Source organism: Poromitra crassiceps (assembly GCF_964638095.1).
Source record: "Poromitra crassiceps genome assembly, chromosome: 11".
In the NCBI taxonomy this organism is placed as follows: Eukaryota; Metazoa; Chordata; class Actinopteri; order Beryciformes; family Melamphaidae; genus Poromitra; species Poromitra crassiceps.
The window spans coordinates 50743342-50767771 of record NC_139643.1 but is presented as its reverse complement, the minus strand read 5'-3'; the positions used below and the strand labels follow the sequence as shown (position 1 = coordinate 50767771).

The window sequence follows — 24430 nt, the reverse complement described above, 5'->3', positions numbered from 1 at the left end:
CTGTTTGATCTGGTCTGTTTGATCTGGTCTGTTTGGTCTGGTCTGTTTGGTCTGGTCTGTTTGGTCTGGTCTGTTTGATCTGGTCTGTTTGATCTGGTCTGTTTGATCTGGTCTGTTGGTCTGGTCTGTTGGTCTGGTCTGTTGTGTTGGTCTGTTTGATCTGGTCTGTTTGGTCTGGTCTGTTGTGTTGGTCTGTTTGGTCTGGTCTGTTGGTCTGGTCTGTTTGGTCTGGTCTGTTTGATCTGGTCTGTTTGGTCTGGTCTGTTTGATCTGGTCTGTTGGTCTGATCTGTTTGATCTGGTCTGTTTGGTCTGGTCTGTTTGGTCTGGTCTGTTTGGTCTGGTCTTTTGATGACGCTGTTTGGTCTCGCTCACTGTAGGGGGAACCTGGCATTAACGGACGTCCGGGAATCGAGGGCCTTGAGGTAATAATGAAATTTCCATATTTTAATTCAACTGATTGCACCTGTTAGCAAGATTGATGATGGCTTCTGGACAGTAACTGTGTGATATAAATATGGTAATTCTGATTTAGAATCATGTTCCTTTCCTTAGGGCCGACCTGGTAACAGAGGGGAGAAGGTAGATATCATTGGAATCTGATTTGATATTTGATGTATCATTATTGTAAAGCATTCTGATGACATGCACTTTCTTTAATGGATGTATTTTTGAACTATTGTGATCTATTTCATGCATTGTTAATAGATTACTGAAAGCGTATGAATCCAAGGAGCCGACACTTGTCTAAATGCAGCAATGACTGCAGACACTACAGCCTGATTAGCTGTGGAAGACAATACTCAAAGCTTCAGTCTCTCTCTGTACTGCAGCTTCAGTCTCTCTCTCTACTGAAGCTTCAGTCTCTCTCTGTACTGAAGCTTCAGTCTCTCTCTGTACTGAAGCTTCAGTCTCTCTCTGTACTGAAGCTTCAGTCTCTCTCTGTACTGACGCTTCAGTCTCTCTCTCTGTACTGAAGCTTCAGTCTCTCTCTGTACTGAAGCTTCAGTCTCTCTCTGTACTGAAGCTTCAGTCTCTCTCTGTACTGCAGCTTCAGTCTCTCTCTGTACTGCAGCTTCAGTCTCTCTCTGTACTGAAGCTTCAGTCTCTCTCTACTGAAGCTTCAGTCTCTCTCTGTACTGAAGCTTCAGTCTCTCTCTGTACTGCAGCTTCAGTCTCTCTCTGTACTGAAGCTTCAGTCTCTCTCTGTACTGCAGCTTCAGTCTCTCTCTGTACTGAAGCTTCAGTGTCTCTCTCTCTACTGAAGCTTCAGTCTCTCTCTGTACTGAAGCTTCAGTCTCTCTCTCTGTACTGAAGAAGCTTCAGTCTCTCTCTGTACTGAAGCTTCAGTCTCTCTCTGTACTGCAGCTTCAGTCTCTCTCTGTACTGAAGCTTCAGTCTCTCTCTGTACTGAAGCTTCAGTCTCTCTCTGTACTGAAGCTTCAGTCTCTCTCTGTACTGCAGCTTCAGTCTCTCTCTCTACTGAAGCTTCAGTCTCTCTCTGTACTGAAGCTTCAGTCTCTCTCTGTACTGAAGCTTCAGTCTCTCTCTGTACTGCAGCTTCAGTCTCTCTCTGTACTGAAGCTTCAGTCTCTCTCTCTGTACTGAAGCTTCAGTCTCTCTCTGTACTGCAGCTTCAGTCTCTCTCTGTACTGAAGCTTCAGTCTCTCTCTGTACTGCAGCTTCAGTCTCTCTCTCTACTGAAGCTTCAGTCTCTCTCTGTACTGAAGCTTCAGTCTCTCTCTGTACTGAAGCTTCAGTCTCTCTCTCTACTGAAGCTTCAGTCTCTCTCTGTACTGAAGCTTCAGTCTCTCTCTCTGTACTGAAGCTTCAGTCTCTCTCTGTACTGAAGCTTCAGTCTCTCTCTGTACTGAAGCTTCAGTCTCTCTCTCTGTACTGAAGCTTCAGTCTCTCTCTGTACTGCAGCTTCAGTCTCTCTCTGTACTGAAGCTTCAGTCTCTCTCTGTACTGAAGCTTCAGTATCTCTCTCTGTACTGAAGCTTCAGTCTCTCTCTGTACTGCAGCTTCAGTCTCTCTCTGTACTGAAGCTTCAGTCTCTCTCTGTACTGAAGCTTCAGTCTCTCTCTGTACTGCAGCTTCAGTCTCTCTCTGTACTGAAGCTTCAGTCTCTCTCTGTACTGCAGCTTCAGTCTCTCTCTGTACTGAAGCTTCAGTCTCTCTCTCTACTGAAGCTTCAGTCTCTCTCTGTACTGAAGCTTCAGTATCTCTCTGTACTGCAGCTTCAGTCTCTCTCTGTACTGAAGCTTCAGTCTCTCTCTGTACTGAAGCTTCAGTCTCTCTCTGTACTGAAGCTTCAGTCTCTCTCTGTACTGAAGCTTCAGTCTCTCTCTGTACTGAAGCTTCAGTCTCTCTCTGTACTGCAGCTTCAGTCTCTCTCTGTACTGAAGCTTCAGTCTCTCTCTCTGTACTGAAGCTTCAGTCTCTCTCTCTGTACTGAAGCTTCAGTCTCTCTCTCTACTGAAGCTTCAGTCTCTCTCTGTACTGAAGCTTCAGTCTCTCTCTCTGTACTGAAGCTTCAGTCTCTCTCTCTACTGAAGCTTCAGTCTCTCTCTGTACTGAAGCTTCAGTCTCTCTCTCTGTACTGAAGCTTCAGTCTCTCTCTCTACTGAAGCTTCAGTCTCTCTCTGTACTGAAGCTTCAGTCTCTCTCTCTGTACTGAAGCTTCAGTCTCTCTCTCTGTACTGAAGCTTCAGTCTCTCTCTGTACTGAAGCTTCAGTCTCTCTCTGTACTGCTTGTGTTTCTAGGGGGAGCGTGGCGAGTGTGGCGCCCCTGGTATGAAGGGAGAACAAGTAGGTTTATGACCGTCCTTTGATGTTTTAACCTCTGTATAGATTGGCTTCTGTGTGAATATATGAAGATGGTAATATTACATTATTTTAATATGTAATTTGTTTACATTAATTTTACATAAATATAAATAAATATAAATAAATAAATAAATAAATAAATAAATAAATAAATATATATATATATATATATATATATACACATATATAAATATTATATGAATGTCTTTCCACAGGGTGCAGATGGGTCTCCGGGCCCCAGAGGACCCAGAGGAGAGCAGGTGGGCTTTTGAAAACATACTTCCCCTCATTATAGGCCTTGAGTTAATACAGCCTGCTATGAGTGGGCAGGTAATGTCTTGACATTCAGACGAGGACCAGGAGGCAGACCCTTAATCCAGCCCATTGTGCCTGTATGGACGCCCGACCAAGCCGGAGGTAAAACGGGGGCTCGAACCTGCGCCCCTCCTGTTGGTAGGCAGGGAATCTACCACGGCACTATCCGGAAGCCCCGAATCATCATTTACTTGAGACAATTGTCATAATTGTTGGCTTGGAGGACAACAAGACACAATGGAATTAAATTAAATGTACAAACTTCATTGGTATTTGAGGAGACTGCTCAGTTCAGTCAAAACTCAAAGAGCAACATTTGGTAATAGTCATCGTTACGACAGTTGTCCCAAAATAATGAACAGCATGACGTGCCTGCAGGGGGAGCACAGCGTCGAGGCTCATGTGTGACGCACAATCAAACCTAAGCACCAACATTTAAGACTGATATATCATGAGGTGTGCGGCCTTGCTCAGCAGGCTGTCATTAGAAAACGTAAGTATAAATATTGAAGTATAAAGTATAAAAAAATGTAGGATAACTCCATCTATACGCTCGTTCATACCTGAATGGGTGTGTGGTCAAATTGAAAGATTCCTGTGTCCATCCACATCCGTGCGGAAACAATCAGGCCTCTGGTGAAACCCATCCGTCCTCTGCTCTGCACTTATGGAATGTGATTTGTGGATTAGATCTGAACCCCCTCCTGAATTCAAGCTCGCAGCCTTTTGTTCTAGTCATTGAGCAGACTTTGTCCCACAGGATTATGTTTTGGGCACATGTTATCCATCCCCTCTCTCCTCCTTCAACGCTTGCTGCCCCCTTCAGTGTTGTGTTGGCAGAACAACAGAAGCCCTCGGCTGAGCCCGCTCCTTCAGTGTTGTGTTGGCAGAACAACAGAAGCCCTGGGCTGAGCCCGCTTAGGTGTCCCATCCTTCTGCTCTGTCTCCGGTTCCCATGAAAAGTCCCTTTGCCAAGTGGAGAATTCCTATTCCGTCACATACAGTATTATACACATACACACATACACATACAGTATTATACACATACACACATACACATACAGTATTATACACATACACATACAGTATTATACACATACACACACAGTAGTATACACATACACACACAGTATTATACACATACACACACATACACATACATTATTATACACATACACACACACACACACACACACACACACACACATACCGTATTCATATTATAAAGCTGTAATCTCAGGATATTCACTGATCCTACAAATGTATAAAAACTTCTTAAGATAAATAATACCCTAAGTATTAAAATGTCTTAAATCCGGTTATTAGAGGTCTTAATCTTTCACACTGTAATGAGGTTTCTGTTACAATGCATTTCTCTTCGAATAATACTGAATCTATTATAAAATGGTCAAGTGGGTAATGTTCTCTGTTTAAATTTTTGTCCCGCTGATGATGTCACAGGAGGCATTGTGACATCACTGATGATGTCATCGGTGATGTCATAAGACTGATGATGTCATCAGTGATGTTATAAGAGCAAAATCATCTTATGCATTTCTCGCACTGATGATGTCATAGGCACTGATGTAAACTTAAGGGGCACACTCACACACCCATGTAAACTGAAGGGCAATAACATTTTGTGAGCAACACACACACACCTGTGCACATGCCAATAGGGCAGGCGAGGCCACGCAGCGAGCTGCAGGGCCAGCTCAGCGGGCGAGGCTAGGAATCGAGCGCGCGTAGCACGCCAGATGCCTAGTATGGTTAAATAGTACAATATCATATGCATCTTATCTGCTTTTTCTAAACACAGTTGGACTTCATGTTCTCAGTGCCCTTTTCCCGATTCTGCTCATTTATGATTTCAAACTTTTATTAGCTATGCTCAGTCAGAAACTGGTTTTGTTTCTTTATCTTGGTTTTTAAATTGGTCATAAATTAAATTTCACGTAACATTAAACATGCCTTAAAAAGTCTTACATTTTTGATACAGATACCCTGAATATCAGCTACGTTTTTACTGTAGGACTACAGTATGCATATTTTTTAATTTAATTAGCCTGGTTTTGATAGATGTGTCTGTATCGTGTGTCTGTTTCAGGGACTAACGGGAGGACCTGGAGACCAGGGTCCAGAAGGGCCGGCTGGATCCAAAGTAAGACACATTTCAGTCAAATTTAAAACGCCTCAGGTTCAAACAATGTGTCTGAAGGTTGAAGCTGTGGAGCGCACTCATGAATTCACCTTCTCCTCTAAAAGGGAGACCGTGGACCCAGTGGTGCGTCAGGACCTCCAGGAGATACCGGGATCGGCTTCCCTGGACCTAAGGTGAATTCAGGTTTGATTGAATGAGAGGAAATATCCATTTATGGGGAAAGTGTTCAGTCTGTAATCATATAATCCCGCCATACCATATCTCTTAGGGTGACAAGGGCAACCAAGGAAGAGCAGGTCCCACTGGTCCGACGGGTATGGGTGAACCAGGGATGCAGGTGAGTGAGACTGCTGCCAATACTTCAGCGGAACAGCACACAAAGTCAATAATAATAGTTTACATCGACATTAAGTCAACCCTCCAGTTTATTAACCTGTTCCTTTGAGGGGAAAAATAACTTGCATTTCATCAGCTTTATGTCAAACTTCACATGAAATAGCCACGTCCACAGCAGCAGCACTGCATGGACCAAGTCAACCTGAGAACATCATTATGTTGAGAAGATAAGACGCCAAAATCATCCATGTGTCCCTGCTAGATCGTTGGCTCCATGCTCATGGAATTCTGGACAAAATCATATATTTAAAAAATCATCAAATAAAATGAAATAAAATCTCAATGGGGAAAATCTCGTCAAGTGGCCCTAATCTGGGCGAAATTTGGTTTCCTTGATATGAGAAAAGTTTGAGAATCACTGCTCTACATGCATTACACAGCCTGCCCACTAGGAGGAGCCCTATCTCCAGCAATTACCTTACCTTTTTTTGGGCTACAGTATATAATGTCTGTTCATTCAATATTGAATATTTGGTGTCTTTGTGTTGGTTTTGTAGGGTCCGGCAGGGCCACCAGGGGTTCAAGGGTCACAGGGCTTCCTGGGCGAGGGCCTCCCAGGGCCCAAGGTCAGTTCTGGCTCCGCTGTTCCACTAGAATCAACATGGACTCATGTATTTATCTGTCCTCTACTTGATCAGCTAGTCTAATTTACATATTTTATTGAAGATAAATTATTAATAAAGATGACAAAGAAAGGACTCAATAAAATGTCGTCAAACTGTAATGTCCTTCCAGACTCCCTGTGTTGTAAATGAAATCCACACTGTTGTCTTGACGTCTCCGTGTGTTTCTTACAGGGGGACAGGGGTTATGAGGGTCTTAAGGGCGGCCGTGGACCCCCAGGGATCGGGTACAAAGGCGATAAGGTATGATTAACCTCTAGCTGCTTGGTGTTACAGACAGACAGGTCTTGCTGTGCAGTGTTGTAAAAGATGACCTGTCTCACCTCTCACCCCTGACCCCTGACCCCCAGGGAATCTCAGGAGCCCCCGGCCTGCCAGGACTGATGGGCTTTCCAGGAGCAGGCATCCAGGGAGAGAAGGCAAGGCCCATCACCACAATGCACCATGCACCACAATGCACCATATTGGATTTTTGCCAATGTTCTCCAACTCTTCTGGCCGATTGCCAATGCTGACACACACACACACACACACACACACACACACACACACACACACACACACACACACACACCCATATATACACACACACACACACACACACACACACACACACACACACACACACACACACACACACACACACACACACACATATATATATATATATATATATATATATATATATATATATATATATATATATATATATATATATATATATATAAAATAATAATAATAATAAAATAATAATAATACTATTAATGCAGGCATCGTAATTAAAGCGTGATTTTATCGGCCTTGGCCTGTCATATTGGCAGAGATGTTTTGAGCCAATGTTGATATTTCATCTTAAAGCCATACCGATGATGTGCTGATATCATAGGTGCATCCCGTCCTCCGCCATGCCTTTTATTCCTGTGATTACAATTTGAATTCTGGTTCTTCTGTCTGGATCTAGGGAGACCAAGGAGCATTTGGGCCCTCTGGTCCCAGAGGACCTGCTGGACTGGGCATCATTGGACCAAAGGTTGGTGGAGTATCAGTAGAAGGTTGACACGATCGCTTCTATTTGATTTGTACGTATGAAGGATAAGTTAAAGGGGCATGAAGGGGATTCGGAGTGTCTTGAAACAATCCAGGCCATTAAGTCCAACCTTCAAAATAAACCTCAAGGAATGGCTCAAAATAAATCAACCCTGCAACCATAACCAACCATAACTATTTAGCCCTCATATGTCTCTAACATGCACTTTATTCTTTTGTAATTTTGCACACACTTTAGTTTTTAACGCACCATTATTATGTCTATTTGGCGACATTGTTGTTGTTTCTCCTGTTTTCTGTTTTGATGTCTTTTATCTTGTATGTTTTTATGTCCTGAGGACTACGGATGCAAATTAGCTTTTAGCTAAATCCGACATATTTACTATTATCATATAGATGACTCTGTATAGGTAACTGTTCATTAATGTGTACTGTCCTGACCAAATAAACTAATAAAGTAAAGTAAAGTAGAGTATGTGGTGTTGACTGAAAATAACAAAGTAATATCCAAGTTAAATAGATATATTGCGATAACTCGTTATAGCATTTAGAATGACTGGTAATTAGTACACAAGTAAAGCAAGCTGTTTTAACCATGACTAGCCCTGTTCTGGGGTTTCTGTTCATTTATGTTGTTTGTGTAGATGACGTTTGACGTTTGACGTTTGACGTATGACGTTTGTAGCTATGTGAATATTGTACATAGTCAGTGCTGGTAATGATGTATTATTGTATGTAATCTATGTTATAAGCAAATGAAAACCTAATGGAAAAACTTATATTGCTTCTGCACAGTAATGAACTCTGTGAAGATACATCATGTGAGACGGTGTGTTTCTTCCATGTTTCTTCCTTTTAAACTAGTTGGTATCGTCACTTATCTAATACAATTACTGGTCAAACAACTTTAATTATTTGGATATTATCATTCATTCTTATTGGACTTGGATATTTCTTAGTTATTTCTGGTCATAATTAATGCCCTGTCATTTCAAGGGTTACCAGATTGTACTTATTCCCCCTGTAAGTGATTGATTGGCCATTTGACATGTTGAGTTGTGTTGTTCCACAGGGTGACCAGGGTTTCCCAGGGGAGTCTGGACCTCAGGGAGAGAGGGGCACGGGTGAGCCAGGCTCCAAGGTGAGGAAGCACACATCCAGTCAGCTTCAGCAAATCTGATTTAGGCTACTTTATCTACTTTATCTAAATCTATCTTTCCTTTAGGAAATCTACACCAAAGCGTGTCAACCAAAATCCACTTGAATAAAGTCTTTTTTAAAGACTGAACAGCGACAGCAAATTGGATACAAAAGAGATTTGGGTTTGGGTTTAAATATCTGTTGTTTTCCAGGGGCAGCCAGGGCCCGATGGAGCAGCCGGTATACCCGGCATTCCTGGAGAGGACGGTGCTGTTGGACCTAAGGTGAGTCCGAGTCAGTGGCTGGAGGTCAAAGGTCAGGTCAAGCTCACAATATATTGATTCATGGTTTACATCACTTGATTAACCTGCAGAGCACTTGTGTCAATCAGTTGAACTAGTGGCTAGATATCAAGCCAAGAAGCAAGTGTCCACCAAGACAGCCGACAAGAAACACTAAATACATCAAATATACATAATTTACAATATATGCAACAAAATAAAATAAAAACTATAAAGACAATGCTATGTAAACTTTGGGCAGCAGCCATCGTATAACATAGAACGTAGTCTATTTATAATAATTTATTCATAGCACAACACTCGTGTGGAAATCCTCATTCAAACCCAGTGGTTGCAGACAGTGTTCTGAAGGAGTGGATCCAAAAAAGCTTTCTCTGGCATAACCTCCTGTCAACATCATCCCTCTGTGAAGAGCAAGCTGCCCTCTGCAAAACACAGCTTGGTTTTTTCAAGTTCCATTTGTCTGGTGTTGAAGCTGAGTTTGCTCGTGGTTCCTCTGCTGTTCAATCCAGGGAGAGATGGGGTTGGCAGGTGTCCGAGGCCCAGAGGGAGCGTCGGGGAAAGGATTTCTCGGAGAAAAGGTGAGCCGGTCATTGGTCACCCGTCACACAATCCACCTGTCATCTTATAGAGGACATCCTGATTGGGTGACACTTCACGTGCGACCTGAACAAATATTGCATTGTTTAAAAGGCGCCAGCTGCATGCATGTGTAGGGTGTGGTTTGCACAGTAAGTGTGACGACAGAGAAAACTACTAACCGTTTACGTATCTGTGTGTCACAATGATCTGTGTGTCACAATGCCTCCATTGACTTAAGGTCCTTAAACCCAAAGTAAATATGCATCATCGTCCATCATCGTCCATCATCGACGGCACGCTGGCTCAGCGGTTAGCACTGTTGCCTCACAGCAAGAAGGTCCCAGGTTCAAACCCCGGTCCGTCCCCGGGTCCTTTCTGTGTGGAGTTTGCATGTGTTCGTGTGGGTTTCCTCCCACCATCAAAGACATGTATGTTAGGGTTAATACTCCTGTCAGTGCCCCTGACCAAGGCAGTGGCAAAAAGAACTGGAGTTGGTCCCCGGGCGCTGCACTGTGGCTGCCCACTGCTCCTATAGTTCTAGGAAGGTTACTAGTAGAGGATGGGTCAAATGCAGAGGATGAATTTCCCCATAGGGATAAATAAAGGATAACTCTTAAGACATTTCCTTGTTTTTTCTTTTAGAGGCGGTGTCAGAGAAACTCCAGAGTTTCATGTTTTTCAACTGTTACAGAAACCAACGCAAACAAAACTGATATTTTCACCTGCGTTGCTCGTGATCAAGCCAGTTTGAGGCCAATGGTGCGGAACATCATAATAACAGGACAGCAGTGTTAATGTGTGTGTGTGTGTGTGTGTGTGTGTGTGTGTGTGTGTGTGTGTGTGTGTGTGTGTGTGTGTGTGTGTGTGTGTTGCTCGTGTGTGTGTGTGTGTGTGTGTGTGTGTGTGTGTGTGTGTGTGTGTGTGTGTGTGTGTGTGTGTGTGTGTGTGTGTGTGTGTGTGTGTGTGTGTGTGTGTCTTTCTGCAGGGGGACAGAGGAGACCGTGGGTCAAGAGGACTCTCTGGGTCTCCAGGCCCAGCTGGCCCGGCAGGAGCTAAGGTATGTTCTTAAAGTCATGTTTTAAGATGTATGTAAAAAATACTCTACGTTGAATACTATATAATGATAATATATAATATAATATAATATAATATAATATAATATAATATAATATAATATAATATAATATAATAATTATAATATATATTATAATTATATAATATAATCATTTGTTTCTGATAAACATTCCAGAGTCTATATGATTATGTAAATATATTTCATCTCCAAAGCTTTCCTGCTGGACACAAGACAGTGTCTCCTACGTCACTGTAAATCCCCAGAAACACCAGCCATGTCTGGCCGTCTGTCGCTCTAGTCTGCTTTGACGGCGGCTTTTCCGGCCGATTCAACATGTTGAATCAGCGTTGGGTTGTTGCCGGTGAGAGAAATCACTCTGATTGGCTGGTCAGGGGTAGAGAAATCACTCTGATTGACTGGTCAGCGGTAGAGAAATCACTTTGATTGGCTGGTCAGGGGTAGAGAAATCACTCTGATTGGCTGGTCAGGGGTAGCGAAGCAGGAGAGAGGGCACACAAAACGCTCTGCTCCAAATTGATCTCACCTGATCATTCCAAAAGACAGATCTTTTCAGGACGACGTGCCTTTGGAAAGTCCCTTGATCCTCTCGCTGCATGATATCACTCATTTATTGCAGTTTCTCCTTATTTTTCACCTCCGCCTTTCAGCCAGACCAGACAAGGCCTGACATACACCTGACATACACCTGACATACACCTGACATAGACCTGACATACACCTGACATACACCTGACATAGACCTGACATACACCTGACATACACCTGACATACACCTGACATACACCTGTCATACACTGCTGTCTTTTACAACTTGTTATCAGACATAAGTAGCGGGCAGAGCCCTGGGATCTGTACTGAACAAAGGTAAACATTGTGGTAATCTGGGATTACACACACCTGTATAACTCCTGTGTCTGTCCTGTGTCAGATTATGCTTCTGGTGTTTGGGGTTCCCGGGAACATCTAAGCTGTAACACTGTGCATCACGGAGCTATCCGTTATTTTCTAGGAGTTCACAGATGCACATCAGTTCTGGCCATCAGTGGGGATATGGGATGGGAATCCCCAAACATCAGGCACAAAGGTCAAATGCTCCGACTATGGAATAGACTCGTGAGGATGTCTGATCAGGGACTCACAAAAACGATATTTGACTGGGACATCGCCCATAGACATCCCTGGGCAGTTGAACTGAAATCTTTATTCCATCTGAACGATTTGAACAGGTTGGTGTGTGATCTCCGGGAGACTATGAGTAATATGTTCCTTTTGTATAAAGATAAATGGTCTGTTGATTTATGGTATAAACCAAAGATAAGAACCTACCGTCTCATAAAAGACAGTTACTGTGCAGAGCCTTATGTAAAGTTTGATTTGGACAGACGAAAAAGGTCCCTGTGTGCTCAGTTACGATGTGGAACTCTGCCCTTGGCACTGGAGACTGGTAGGTTTAACGTTACCCCTGAAGAAGACAGACTCTGTTTGCTTTGTGATTTGTGTGAAATTGAGAACGAGATCCATGTGCTATTCTATTGTACAGCTTATGATGATACAAGAGAGATACTTTTCACTAAAATGTCCTCTATTTATGCAGATCTTCTTTTGAGATGGATGATTATGAAAAATGTGAGTTGTGTTTCAAGAAAGGGACCTTCTTTGTAGCAAACTTTATTTCCCGGGTCTGGGAGCAAAGGCAGAATGTTCTGTTCAGAAAGTAATGATCTGTTTTGTTGTTTAAGGAGTATTGTACTGTGATTTAGTTGTATTTTTATAGTGCTAGCTTATGTTATACTGTATATCTTGTGTGTCTTGTAAGCCCATGTGGGCTGAGCACTGTTAAGTGCATGACACAATGAATAAAAACAAATAAAAAAAAGTAGCTATATTACGAAGCTGTTTAAGTGCGCGAAATGATAGCCAAACACAACTTTCTACGTGCTAGCTGCCCGTTGGCTGTCGTGTTTGCCATGCTAAATTGTCAAATACCGCCGTCTGCTCGTTACCCAGACACTTATGTATGTACTTAACCTTACTAACTTAACCTAACTAACTATCCGGTGTGCACAACATTGTCAGACTAAACTCCGGCTGACACCCCAAAAACCTACAATCCGCTACAGAAAAAAATGTATATTGTTTGTTTATTAACTGGCCCCTGGCCTTCTATCATTTCACGAAAGTGGCCCCCGGGCAAAGCAGGTTGAGTATCCCTGGTTGAAGGTATCTTAAATATGGCTTCCACTCAAGTGTCTCTTAATGCTACTGGGAATGTGAGGGTTAAGTACTGTCAGGGTCAGGCTCTGCTCGACACCTCTGGAGGTCTTCAGCCAGCGTCGCCTTCAGATGCCTGTCTTTATGATACAGAAGGTTTTGGACGTTATGTGGAAGTTTAACGGTTTGAAAGGAGACGTTTTAGTTGGTGTTTTGTTTCAAGGGGCTTTAGACATTCTCTCTGCTTAGTTGAAGGGGCAAAGGCTGCTCCCCACCAGACAAAGGCCATTGTTTTATGGAAGAGTTCAGCTGTAAGTCTGGAACGAGACAGACCAGTTAGCTGTGCTTGCCTGTATCTGACAGACGGTCTAATCGTTGGTTTAGCAGCTGTCATGTGATGACGAGCTGATGAGTGAGTGTGCTGCTTTGTCCAGGGAGAGCCTGGCAGCCTGGGCATGATGGGCCTACCTGGACCTGCTGGGCGTGGCTTACCAGGACCAAAGGTAGGCTGATCTGATGGTATCCAGCACCTCACTCAGGCACCTGCGTGCTCGTGCACACACATGCACGCACGTACACACACACACACACATACACACGTACGCATGCACGCACGTACACACAGGCATGCACATGCATGCACACACACACGCAGACACACACACATTCGCCTTCATGTAAGGTGCTTTGTAAACTCGGCTTTTATATAAATCCTAATTATTATTAGGATTATTAATATTTCTGAGTCAGCAGTGTTGAGTCACTTCAGTGTCCATGTGTCTGTGTCTGTGTGTGTGTGTGTGTGTGTGTGTGTGTGTGTGTGTGTGTGTGTGTGTGTGTACGTGCGTGTGTGTGTGTGTGTGTGTGTGTGTGTGTGTGTGTGTGTGTGCGCGTGCGTGCGTGCGTGTGTGTGTGTGTGTGTGTGTGTGTGTGTGTGTGTGTGTGTGTGTGTGTATAACAGGGGGATCCTGGGCCAACCGGACCAGCTGGACCTGTTGGAGAACATGGAGTAGGAATCACTGGGCCCAAGGTAACCTGAGCACAGAAAGGACCAAAATATGACATGTGGAGTATGTGATGCCTGGTTATATCATGTCTAGCGTGTATGAAATGTTTGTGTAGATAATTATTATTTATCTGTTCTTTAATCGCGTGGGAGGATCACGCAATTAGAGATGCTTCAAATATGGAGTGTGTTTTGCAGCAGCGCTGTGCAAACACGCAAACAGAGATGTCATTGAAACATGACACAAGTTGATATTGATTGATTTATGATGCACCTTTATTTGGCTTTATTTGGATAGTCTGCCGACAAAGAGTTGACATTCAACAATGTAACTCTTTGTCTTTGTCTGTAGATGTTGTTTTAACAGTTAATTAGTTATGGTTCAACAAACAGATTATGTTAGCTTCCTGTTCCACCCACCTGATTCTTGTCGCCTTGAGCTTAGCTATACTTCCTACATTAACGCTGCCCTCTGTGTTCAATGTCAGAACTGCATGTGTATACAGAGTCACCTCGTGTAAAATGTAGTTATGTTCATGAATTGTCACATATACGTTATAATCTGTTAAACGTCTACAGACAAAAGCGAAACGGTTGAATTGTTGAGTGTCATCTAATAAGAAGCTATTGAAATGTTACAAAGAAATAGTCTCTAGGCGGACTATAGAGATGAGAGGGACTATAGAGCTGAGAGGGACTATAGAGATGAGAGGGACTATAGAGCTGAGAGGGACTATAGAGATGAGAGGGACTATAGAGATGAGAGGGACTATAGAGATGAGAGGGACTATAGAGATGAGATGAGAGGACTATAGAGATGAGAGGGACTATAGAGATGAGAGGGACTATAGAGATGAGATGAGAGGACTATAGAGATGAGAGGGATTATAGAGCTGAGAGGGACTATAGAGATGAGAGGACTATAGAGATGAGAGGGACTATAGAGATGAGAGGGACTATAGAGATGAGAGGGACTATAGAGATGAGAGGGACTATAGAGATGAGAGGGACGGAGAGAGAGTCAAGTCTCAGGTTGGCCCAGCAAGTCACTGGCCATTTATTTCCTTATCTCTAACATATGTTAGAGATAAGAGTGTGTGGTGACATGGCTAGGCTAGCGTGGCTAACTAGCATGTAGCTGCGTGCTGTGGTCTGTGACATGGCTAGGCTAGCGTGGCTAACTAGCATGTAGCTGCATGCTGTGGTCTGTGACATGGCTAGGCTAGTGTGGCTAACTAGCATGTAGCTGCGTGCTGTGGTCTGTGACATGGCTAGGCTAGCGTGGCTAACTAGCATGTACCTGCGTGCTGTGGTCTGTGACATGGCTAGGCTAGCGTGGCTAACTAGCATGTAGCTGCGTGCTGTGGTCTGTGACATGGCTAGGCTAGCGTGGCTAACTAGCATGTAGCTACATGCTGTGGTCTGTGACATGGCTAGGCTAGCGTGGCTAACTAGCATGTAGCTGCATGCTGTGGTCTGTGACATGGCTAGGCTAGCGTGGCTAACTAGCATGTAGCTGTGTGCTGTGGTCTGTCGTCCCCATCAGGGCAGACGTAGGCTGACTGAGTGAGGCCAGAATGTGGCGTTATAGTCCAACTTCCCCAATCCCATGATGCACTGCGAGTCACGTGACTCAGCGCTTGTGGTTTATGTCCATTGTCTGCTAGAGGTCGCTAGCGGTCCATTTGTGGTCCCCACAATATCCAAATCCAGTGTTACTGCACTTTATATTACAGTCACATCCTGTGTGATGAACATTAAAACAAGACATTGTATTGACCCACCTGTAGGGGAGTCATTCTTAGATGTATTCTCTTGACCCACCTGTAGGGGAGTCATTCTTAGACCCACCTGTAGGGGAGGCGTGATTTCTAACCCCACATAGGATAAGCAATAACCATGCCCTGTTGTGCCGGGATTGGCCAGGAGCATTGAAGCTTGGGACTAAAGCACCTGGGTTTTTTCATCTTTTAAAATAAAGATGTTTAAAAAACTATTGCTTGTTACATTTTCAGTGCTGTACCTTTTCTCTGGGTAAGAATTGAGCTTGAAATTAACGATATGATACATTATATTATATGAGTTATGAACGTGAACACAACACCGTTTATATTTGCATGTTTTTGTAGATTGTGTACATTGTGTAGATTACAATTATTATGCTTATTATTATTACTATGCTAAGGAAGGTAGGTGACCATAATTCATTCCAATGTCCGCTCTCGAAATCGCTGTCCGTTCTCAAGAGCTATTCAGTTGGTTCATGAAATCGCTGGGCTGCGTGCCCTCCAGTGTTGCTCCTGGCCAATCCCGGTGCCACAGGGCGTGGTTATTGCTTATCCTATGTGGGGTTAGAAATCACGCGTAGGGGAGTCATTCTTAGATGTATTCTCTTGACCCACCTGTAGGGGAGTCATTCTTAGATGTATTCTCTTGACCCACCTGTAGGGGAGTCATTCTTAGATGTATTCTCTTGACCCACCTGTAGGGGAGTCATTCTTAGACCCACCTGTAGGGGAGTCATTCTTAGATGCTGATTATGTGTGGATCCTCATACAGGGTGACAGAGGAAATCCTGGCCCTGTAGGGCCACCAGGGCTGAAGGGGGATGGCTACCCAGGACCACAGGTGAGAGGGAAGGTTCATTCAAAACGAGGCATATAGATCTATATTTATAACTTATAGATATAAATATAGATGTATATTTATATCTATAAGATATGAAACGAGGCATATAAATCTATATTTATTAGTTATAGATATAAATATAGATCTATATTCATATATATATACGATATTAATATAGATCTATATTTATAACTTATAGATATGAATATAGATCTATATTTATAACTTATATATATAAATATAGATCTATATTTATACCTTATAGATATGAATATAGATCTATATGAATGGTGCATAAGACACATTGAAAGAAACATCCTTTGCTTGATTAATAGGGACTACCAGGGTTACCAGGGCAACAAGGGGAGATTGGGCCTGAAGGGAAAGGACTACCTGGACCAAAGGTTTGCCTCCTCTCTCACTTTATCAATGTGTGGCAATGCTGTGTCTCTCTCCCCCCCCCCCTCTCTCTCTCTCTTCTCTGCATGCACATGCTCTCTCTCTCTCTTCTCTGCATGCACATGCTCTCTCTCTCTCTTCTCTGCATGCACATGCTCTCTCTCTCTTCTCTGCATGCAGATGCTCTCTCTCACTTTATCAATGTGTGGCAATGCTGTGTCTCTCACTGTCTTTCTCTCTCTCTCTCTCTCTCTTCTCTGCATGCACATGCTCTCTCTCTCTCTTCTCCACATGCAGATGCTCTCTCTCACTTTATCAATGTGTGGCAATGCTGTGTGTCTCTCTCTCTCTCTCTTTCCCCCTCTCTCTCTCTCTCTCTTCTCTGCATGCACATGCTCTCTCTCTCTCTTCTCTGCATGCACATGCTCTCTCTCTCTCTTCTCTGCATGCACATGCTCTCTCTCTCTTCTCTGCATGCACATGCTCTCTCTCTCTTCTCTGCATGCACATGCTCTCTCTCTTCTCTGCATGCACATGCTCTCTCTCTCTTCTCTGCATGCACATGCTCTCTCTCTCTCTCTTCTCTGCATGCACATGCTCTCTCTCTCTCTCTTCTCTGCATGCACATGCTCTCTCTCTCTTCTCTGCATGCACATGCTCTCTCTCTCTCTTCTCTGCATGCACATGCTCTCTCTCTTCTCTGCATGCACATGCTCTCTCTCTCTCTCTTCTCTGCATGCACATGCTCTCTCTCTCTCTTCTCCGCATGCACATGCTCTCTCTCACCTCCACATGCACATGTCACGTATGGGGCTAATGTTGTTTGATTAAAAATCTGTTATTTTCAGTTGGTGTTATCCACCTCTCATGGATATGATGTAGTTTGATGACATATGCTTTGTAGCATTTGGTTAATATACTACACTGGTTGTCTATGTATCATGTCAGCTATAGATGTATTGAGCGTGTGTTTTGTCTGTCAGGGTGACAGAGGGTTACCAGGCGTGCCAGGATCGTCGGGTCCTCCTGGAATTGGCCTTTTTGGGCTGAAGGTCAGTCTGTGTATATTTGGTTGAATTATTTTTTAATGTTTTGCTAACGCATACAGTAACCTTCACATTAAGGATGGAACAATACATCAAAATTAAATATTGCAATACCAAAAATATGACAATATACACAAACCTCATATGGCATGGTGAGATATAGATAAGCATATGGCCTCGTCCCTACTTCATCATGATCGACTCTGACATGCACTGTCTTGTGTTCCTAGGGCTCCGTTGGGCAGCCAGGTCCTCATGGCATGCCTGGGTCTCCAGGAGAAGGCATCCAGGGACCAAAGGTACTACACTAGGCAAAAATAGACTGGACACAATTCTATGCTATAAACAAAAGTGATATGTATAAAATACATGAAACCCCCAAGGCACTCAATCTAAAGTGAAGAAGAAGAAGAAGAAGAAAAAGCCTGTGATAAACTATCCATCAATCCACCTTCAACCACTTATCCAGCAGGGAACCCCAAACCTCCCTTTCCCTGCAGGCCACATTAGCCAGCTCTGACTGGGGGATCCAAGAATATATCATGTTCACAATTGATGAATCATTTGAGTCATTTATCAATGAAAAATATCAAAGACTTGCCTATTACAGCTTCACAAATATCAAGATTTGATTTCTCTGTTTCATATCATTATGTATCTGCAATACACGCATGCACGCACGCACGCCCGCAAAAAAAAGTTGGACAGTCATATTAATTTGAGTGGTTGCTTTTGTTTGTGTCTCTGGTTTCACTCTTTTCTATCAGTAAAACGATCTGTATCTTTTGTCTGGCCGACTAAAGAACACCTGTGTAAACACGATCTTATCTCCCTCCACCATGATGCATGGCATGCAGAAACCTCATACTTACACCACAGCTTCCCCCTATAGAGTAGATGATCTGACTGCATTTTGGAGCACATTACTGCATACATATACATAATACTCTAATGAGGAAAAACATTTTTTTTTAATTGCTATAACCCCTTAGTAAGGCTACAACTAACGATTATTTACATTATCGATTAATTTGTCGATTATTTTCTCATCTAGTAATCAATTTGTCGTTTGCATCAGAGTGCTTGATATCCATCATGTATCATTCATAGGGAGAGCCTGGGTTTCAGGGGCCGATGGGCCCTCGGGGGCCACCAGGGGACGGTCTTCCAGGAGAAAAGGTACAAGCAATGCAACGACTGTGTGTGCCCATGGCAGCATGACCTTTCACCTTTTACTGTGGGTTACCATTGTTCCTGTAAGTGTGATAAGGGGTGCTTTCACACACAGGGAGACAGAGGCATTCACGGAGACCGGGGACGGAAAGGAGACAGAGGAGACTATGGAGAATCTGGATCTACTGGACCGATGGTACTATATGTCTCAGCTAGGAAATATGCCAGAAACAGTCCCTAAAAGTTCAGCACTTCAATATTACTAGGCGGCCTCGCCCGCAGCTCGGCTGCTGCGTGGCCTCGCCTGGCCTATTGGCACGCACGGGTGTGTGTGTGTTTTGCTCACTAAATGTTATTGCATCAGTGATGTCACAATGCCTCCTTGTGTGTGTGTGTGTGTGTGTGTGTGTGTGCCCCATTATGATATCACTGATGACATCACCTGTGTGTGTGTGTGTGCCCCCCTATGACATCACTGATCAGTCTTGTCACAATGCCTCCTTGTGTGTGTGTGTGTGTGTGTGTGTGTGTGTGTGTGTGTGTGTGCGTGTGTGTGTGTGTGCGCGCCCTTATGACATCACTTTTGACATCATCACTGATGACATCATCACTGATGACATCACATCATTAGCTAATCATTAGCTAATTAGCCTAGTTAAAAAATTCTGGCTCTGTCAGGTCACCTGCACCTTCACACACCCTGCAGGTTTCAGCCTGATCGCACGTAAAACAGCACAGCTGTGGGCGAACACAGAACTTGAAAGAAAAAGACAAAGTACTCAATTTTATATATAAATAGATAGATAGATTAGATAGATAGATAGTTTTTCATGCAGTTTTAGTTTAGGCTTCAAGTGTTGCATAGGGAAATGAAGTGACAAATAATACAATCTTAAGCTTACACAGTAGGAAGTGGAACGTCACTTCCTGCTTCAGCACTGTACCAGAGATTTTTATCCGCCATTTATTTTCCCATAGACATTTCGTAAAATGCTTATATAATAGTTGTACTTTGTCAAACCAAACGGTTCAGCTAACGCTATAATCGGGAGAGACCATAGAACATTTCACCCGGACCAAAACTTAAAAAAACAACATAAAAAAACATTTTCTTTAAACCCGCATTTTCTTAACGTTTTGGTCCCAGTGAAATGTTATGCGATCTCTCTCTCTTTCTAAATATATCTGTACCGTTTGGTTTTAACCAGTAAAACTATATTTATAAGCATTTTACGAAATGTGTATGGGAAAATAAATGGCGGATGAAAATCTCTGGTACAGTGCTGAAGCAAGAAGTAGGCGGTCACTTTGCCTCTCTATATGTGCCCTGGCCCCTGGCCATCACAGTGAATTTCATATTCACAAAATGCAGGAATTGAGACCTAATTGATTCATACATGGGGTTCCCACATAATACTAATCCTGTGCTATCATTCCATGCCCTAATGTGAGTTTACTGTTGCAGGGAAACACTGGTGAAAAGGGAGACCCGGGATTGACAGTGAGTAGCCTAGAATAATCCACATACGTGACATATTGTATATGTCAATATTAAAAACGTCTGATTTGTTATTTCTTGCTATCCACAGAGAGATGAGGTCATCAAGATAATAAGGGAAATCTGTGGTAAGTTACTAGAGAAACATTATGTTTGCATCAGATGTTATATAATAATACTGCGTAATACTGCATTAACCTTCGTCTGTGGCGTTTGCTGTGCAGGCTGCGGTCTGAAGTGCAGAGAGCGCCCTCTGGAGCTGGTGTTTGTGATTGACAGCTCGGAGAGCGTGGGGCCGGAGAACTTTGAGCTGGTGAAGGACTTTGTGAACGCGCTGATCGACCGCGTGTCTGTGTCGCGCGAGGCCAGCCGCGTGGGCCTGGTGCTGTACAGCCACGGGCAGCGCGTGGTGCTCAGCCTCACGCAGCAGTCCAGCCAGCACGACGTCAAGGCGGCCGTCAGGAGGATGCCCTACCTGGGCGAGGGCACCTTCACGGGCAGCGCCATCCACCGAGCCAACCAGCTCTTCCAGGCCGCCAGGCCCGGCGTCCGGAAGGTGGCCCCACTTCTTTTTGCTTTTCTGGGATTTTTCTTGTAATCATTGGGTTGAATGAATTAATGATTAAAGTCTTCCGATGACACCATTGGCATCAACTTAACTCAAATCAACTCTCAATAACTGTCAAACTAAATGAATGTCTGCATGTGTGAGATCATCTGCAAAATAATTGTTTTTCCAGTGAAGTGTTCCTTTAATGTACCCTTATTGTAACGTGTTACCCATCACTCATTGGAATAATTCTTCCTCTAGGTGGCGCTGGTTCTGACGGACGGGCAGGCTGACCGACGCGACGCGGTGCAGCCGGAGGAGGCGGCGCGGGAGGCGCACGCGGCGGGGATCGAGGTGTTCGTCATCGGGGTGGTGAACCGGACGGACGCTCTCTATGATGAGGTCACCGCTGAGATGAGGGCTATCGCCTCCGATGCCGACCATGTCTACCTCATAGACGACTTCATGACACTCCCCAGTAAGCAAGCACTGTTGTTTCAGCCCCTCAATCAATCAATCAATCAACAATTTTATATTTATATGGCGCCCTATCATAACGAGCCTCAACTAGGGCTGGGTATTGGCGAGGACCTCACGACACGATACGTATCACGATACATGGGTCGCGATAGGATTGTATCACGATACATATTGCGATATATTGCAATACTCATAATTTACTGAAAATGTAAAAATAGAGCTAAAAATACAACACGCTGTGTACCACCCAGGTAGTGTAATAATATGTACATCACTTTATATTGATAACTTAGTGGACAAATTGAGCCAAAACTGCAGAGTGTTGAGTGTCTTACTGAACACACTGAAATAAAAAGTATTCTTATTGTGTCACTGAACACACGGCTGTGCAAAAAAATCTATATGGCGATATATCACGATATTTTTCTGAAATATCGATACAGTATTGTGGATTTTATTGCACAGCCCTAACCTCAATGTAGTTCAGTACGGGTACGGTGGCGCAGTCGGTAGCGCTGTCGCCTCACAGCTAGAAGGTCCTGAGTTCGATTCTCGCCTGGGGCGCTGGAGTTGTGACCCCCCCTTATCTTCAGTGCCTACTGCCCAGGTGGGCTATCTCGTCGAAAGGGCCTTTCTGTGTGGAGTTTGCATGTTCTCCCCGTGCCCCCCAGGGGGTTCCTCCGTACATATCCCCCCACTAAAAACATGCAGAAGATCGTCATCCGACCAGTGACGACAACATCTGAAGTTGGTCCCCGGGCGCTGGAAAGAAAAAGCGACCACTGCTCCTGGCCTGCCCCCTGGAGGAAAGGACAAGCCTGGATGGGTCAAATGCAGAGGACATATTTCACCGGCCACCGTCAGCATGAGTGTGTGTTGTGGCCGCATGCATGTGTTGTAGTGTGTTCGTGTGACAATAAAGACGGGCTTGTCCGTCTGAAATCGTGTTTAAATAGACAGGACAGTTATTACTTTGGTTTAGTGTCTATTCGCCTAATCTTAACCACTGTAATTCCTCTGTCTATGGACCATCTCATATGGTAAGAGTATATCTGTGCAGTTCTAATGGAAACTTATTTATGTATCTGTTGATTTCTTTGTTCATTGTGCCACAGCTCTAGAAAGCAAGCTGCTGGGTCAGATTTGTGAGCACGATGACGGGACGCTGTTCCATCCGATCTCCTTCTTCCCGCCTCTGGCTGTACCCACCACTGAACCCCGCCGAGAGGAGGACAACATACGAGTAATGCTGCATTCACTTCCTACAGGAACGATGACACGTATGAGCTTACTGCTCCAAAACATTACATTCACCTCCGTTTCCAGATGGTAAATACTACTAGAAAACGCTGTTCACCTCAGCGTCCAGATGGTAAATACTACTAGAAAACGCTGTTCACCTCAGCGTCCAGATGGTAAATAGTACTTACTGGATGTTTGTTCTGCAATCGACGTAGCAATGTTTGGTTTGCTGTAAAACTTACCGGGAAACTCATCACCAAGTGAACGTGTGCCAAAGTCTACAGAAAACAATCATGATGCCAAACAAGCTCAGATGTGGAAACCGTTCCAATCTGTTGCTTTCAACTGTTAAGCCCGGGTTCAAATCCATGCTTATTCCTATATGACATGCGTGCAACAGAGGTAAGCAGACAAAAGGACATAAACCCTGCATTTTATTGCCCTGAATCTATGACAACACTGACTCTTCCTCGAGGGATTTTGCCGATATTTTCCAACTCTTTTGGCCGATTGCAAATGCTGATACCGACATATGCGCACATTCTTTCCACCTAATTTCAGAGAAGATCAATTCTCTCCTGTAGTGGAGTTAACACATGATGATGTCTTGTCTACTCTTATCGTGATGGCCCACTGGCAGAGGCAGACATATCAGTAAAGACAATGCTTTTCAAGCGAGCATTTGTTGAGCATGTAGTCAAGCATCGAGCATTTAGGCGTAATTAAAGCGTCATTTTATATCAGCCTGTTATATTTGTTTGTCTCGGACTGATGACCGATATTTCATTTGAAAGCTTTTATCGGCCGATACGATGGCTTGCGATATCATCCCTGCGCCCCTCATTTCCTTCTCTATTCCCAGCTTGAGCTCCCAGAGGAGGCGACCACCCCGTATCCCGGAGCCCCGCAGTGGGAGGGCTTGGCCGATAACCTGATCGAGGCCAGTAAGAGCGTAGCGATGTTCGAGGAGCCCTTGAATGAGCTGCCGGACCTCACGCTGAGGGGGAAACAGCGGCCTCCGGTCATTTCCCTGGTGGGTCCTCAGACTCCCACTAACTGGCTGTACGTCCCAGAGAGCACGCACGCTCCATACACCCCGTCTCCTCCACCACCCCCGACAGAGATCTTTGTGCCAGGTAATCATCACAAACACATTGGATAAATACCACCAGAAATGGGGAAAGTACACACAACATTCTTTACTTAAGTAGAAGTACAGTTACTTGTGTAAAAAAAAAAGACTCTAAAGTAGAAGTACTGATTCAACTTCTTTACTCAAGTAAAAGTAAAAAAAGAAAAAGAGGACAGGCTCTGAAATGTACTCAAAAGTATCAAAGTAAAAAGTATTCTACCATCATATACAGATCACTATAAATATTTGGGCTTGACGCTGGACGAGCATATGACCTTTAAGGAGGCAGTCAATGTCCTAGCTGGGATGTGTACTGATCCCAGGGCTCAAAAATGTAAGGAGTAGAATGTACAGATATTTGTGTTCAAATGTAGGGAGTAAAAGTAAAACATTGATAGAAAAATAAATACTCAGTAAAGTACATATACCTGAAAACGCTACTAAAGTACAGTACATTGCTTCCCATCTCTGCATAGCACTGGCTATCATTCCTTTCCTGTCACCTGGAGTCCAGTGTCATTGCCTTGATAAGTTTGATGACTTTTCTATCCCACGCCCATATGAAAAAATATTCC

General features: G+C 43.8%; 1 protein-coding gene across 1 annotated transcript in view; it reads left to right on the top strand.

The window, feature by feature from the left end:
* The window catches only part of col28a1a (collagen, type XXVIII, alpha 1a), a gene marked incomplete at both ends in the record, with an annotated part of 35544 nt that overhangs the window by 5972 nt on the left and 5142 nt on the right, over positions 1-24430 (top strand). Inside the window, 29 exons of the mRNA XM_083646077.1 lie at positions 380-424; positions 555-581; positions 2766-2810; positions 3044-3088; positions 5251-5304; positions 5409-5477; positions 5573-5641; positions 6198-6266; positions 6498-6566; positions 6674-6742; positions 7285-7353; positions 8443-8511; positions 8723-8794; positions 9325-9393; positions 10380-10451; positions 13136-13204; positions 13663-13731; positions 16267-16335; positions 16671-16739; positions 17718-17786; positions 18011-18079; positions 18891-18959; positions 19069-19149; positions 20419-20454; positions 20543-20579; positions 20676-21007; positions 21263-21479; positions 22597-22724; positions 23586-23859. Of these exons, the coding sequence (XP_083502203.1) occupies positions 380-424; positions 555-581; positions 2766-2810; positions 3044-3088; positions 5251-5304; positions 5409-5477; positions 5573-5641; positions 6198-6266; positions 6498-6566; positions 6674-6742; positions 7285-7353; positions 8443-8511; positions 8723-8794; positions 9325-9393; positions 10380-10451; positions 13136-13204; positions 13663-13731; positions 16267-16335; positions 16671-16739; positions 17718-17786; positions 18011-18079; positions 18891-18959; positions 19069-19149; positions 20419-20454; positions 20543-20579; positions 20676-21007; positions 21263-21479; positions 22597-22724; positions 23586-23859 (2500 nt within the window). The remainder of the gene's footprint in view (positions 1-379; positions 425-554; positions 582-2765; positions 2811-3043; positions 3089-5250; positions 5305-5408; positions 5478-5572; positions 5642-6197; positions 6267-6497; positions 6567-6673; positions 6743-7284; positions 7354-8442; positions 8512-8722; positions 8795-9324; positions 9394-10379; positions 10452-13135; positions 13205-13662; positions 13732-16266; positions 16336-16670; positions 16740-17717; positions 17787-18010; positions 18080-18890; positions 18960-19068; positions 19150-20418; positions 20455-20542; positions 20580-20675; positions 21008-21262; positions 21480-22596; positions 22725-23585; positions 23860-24430) is intronic.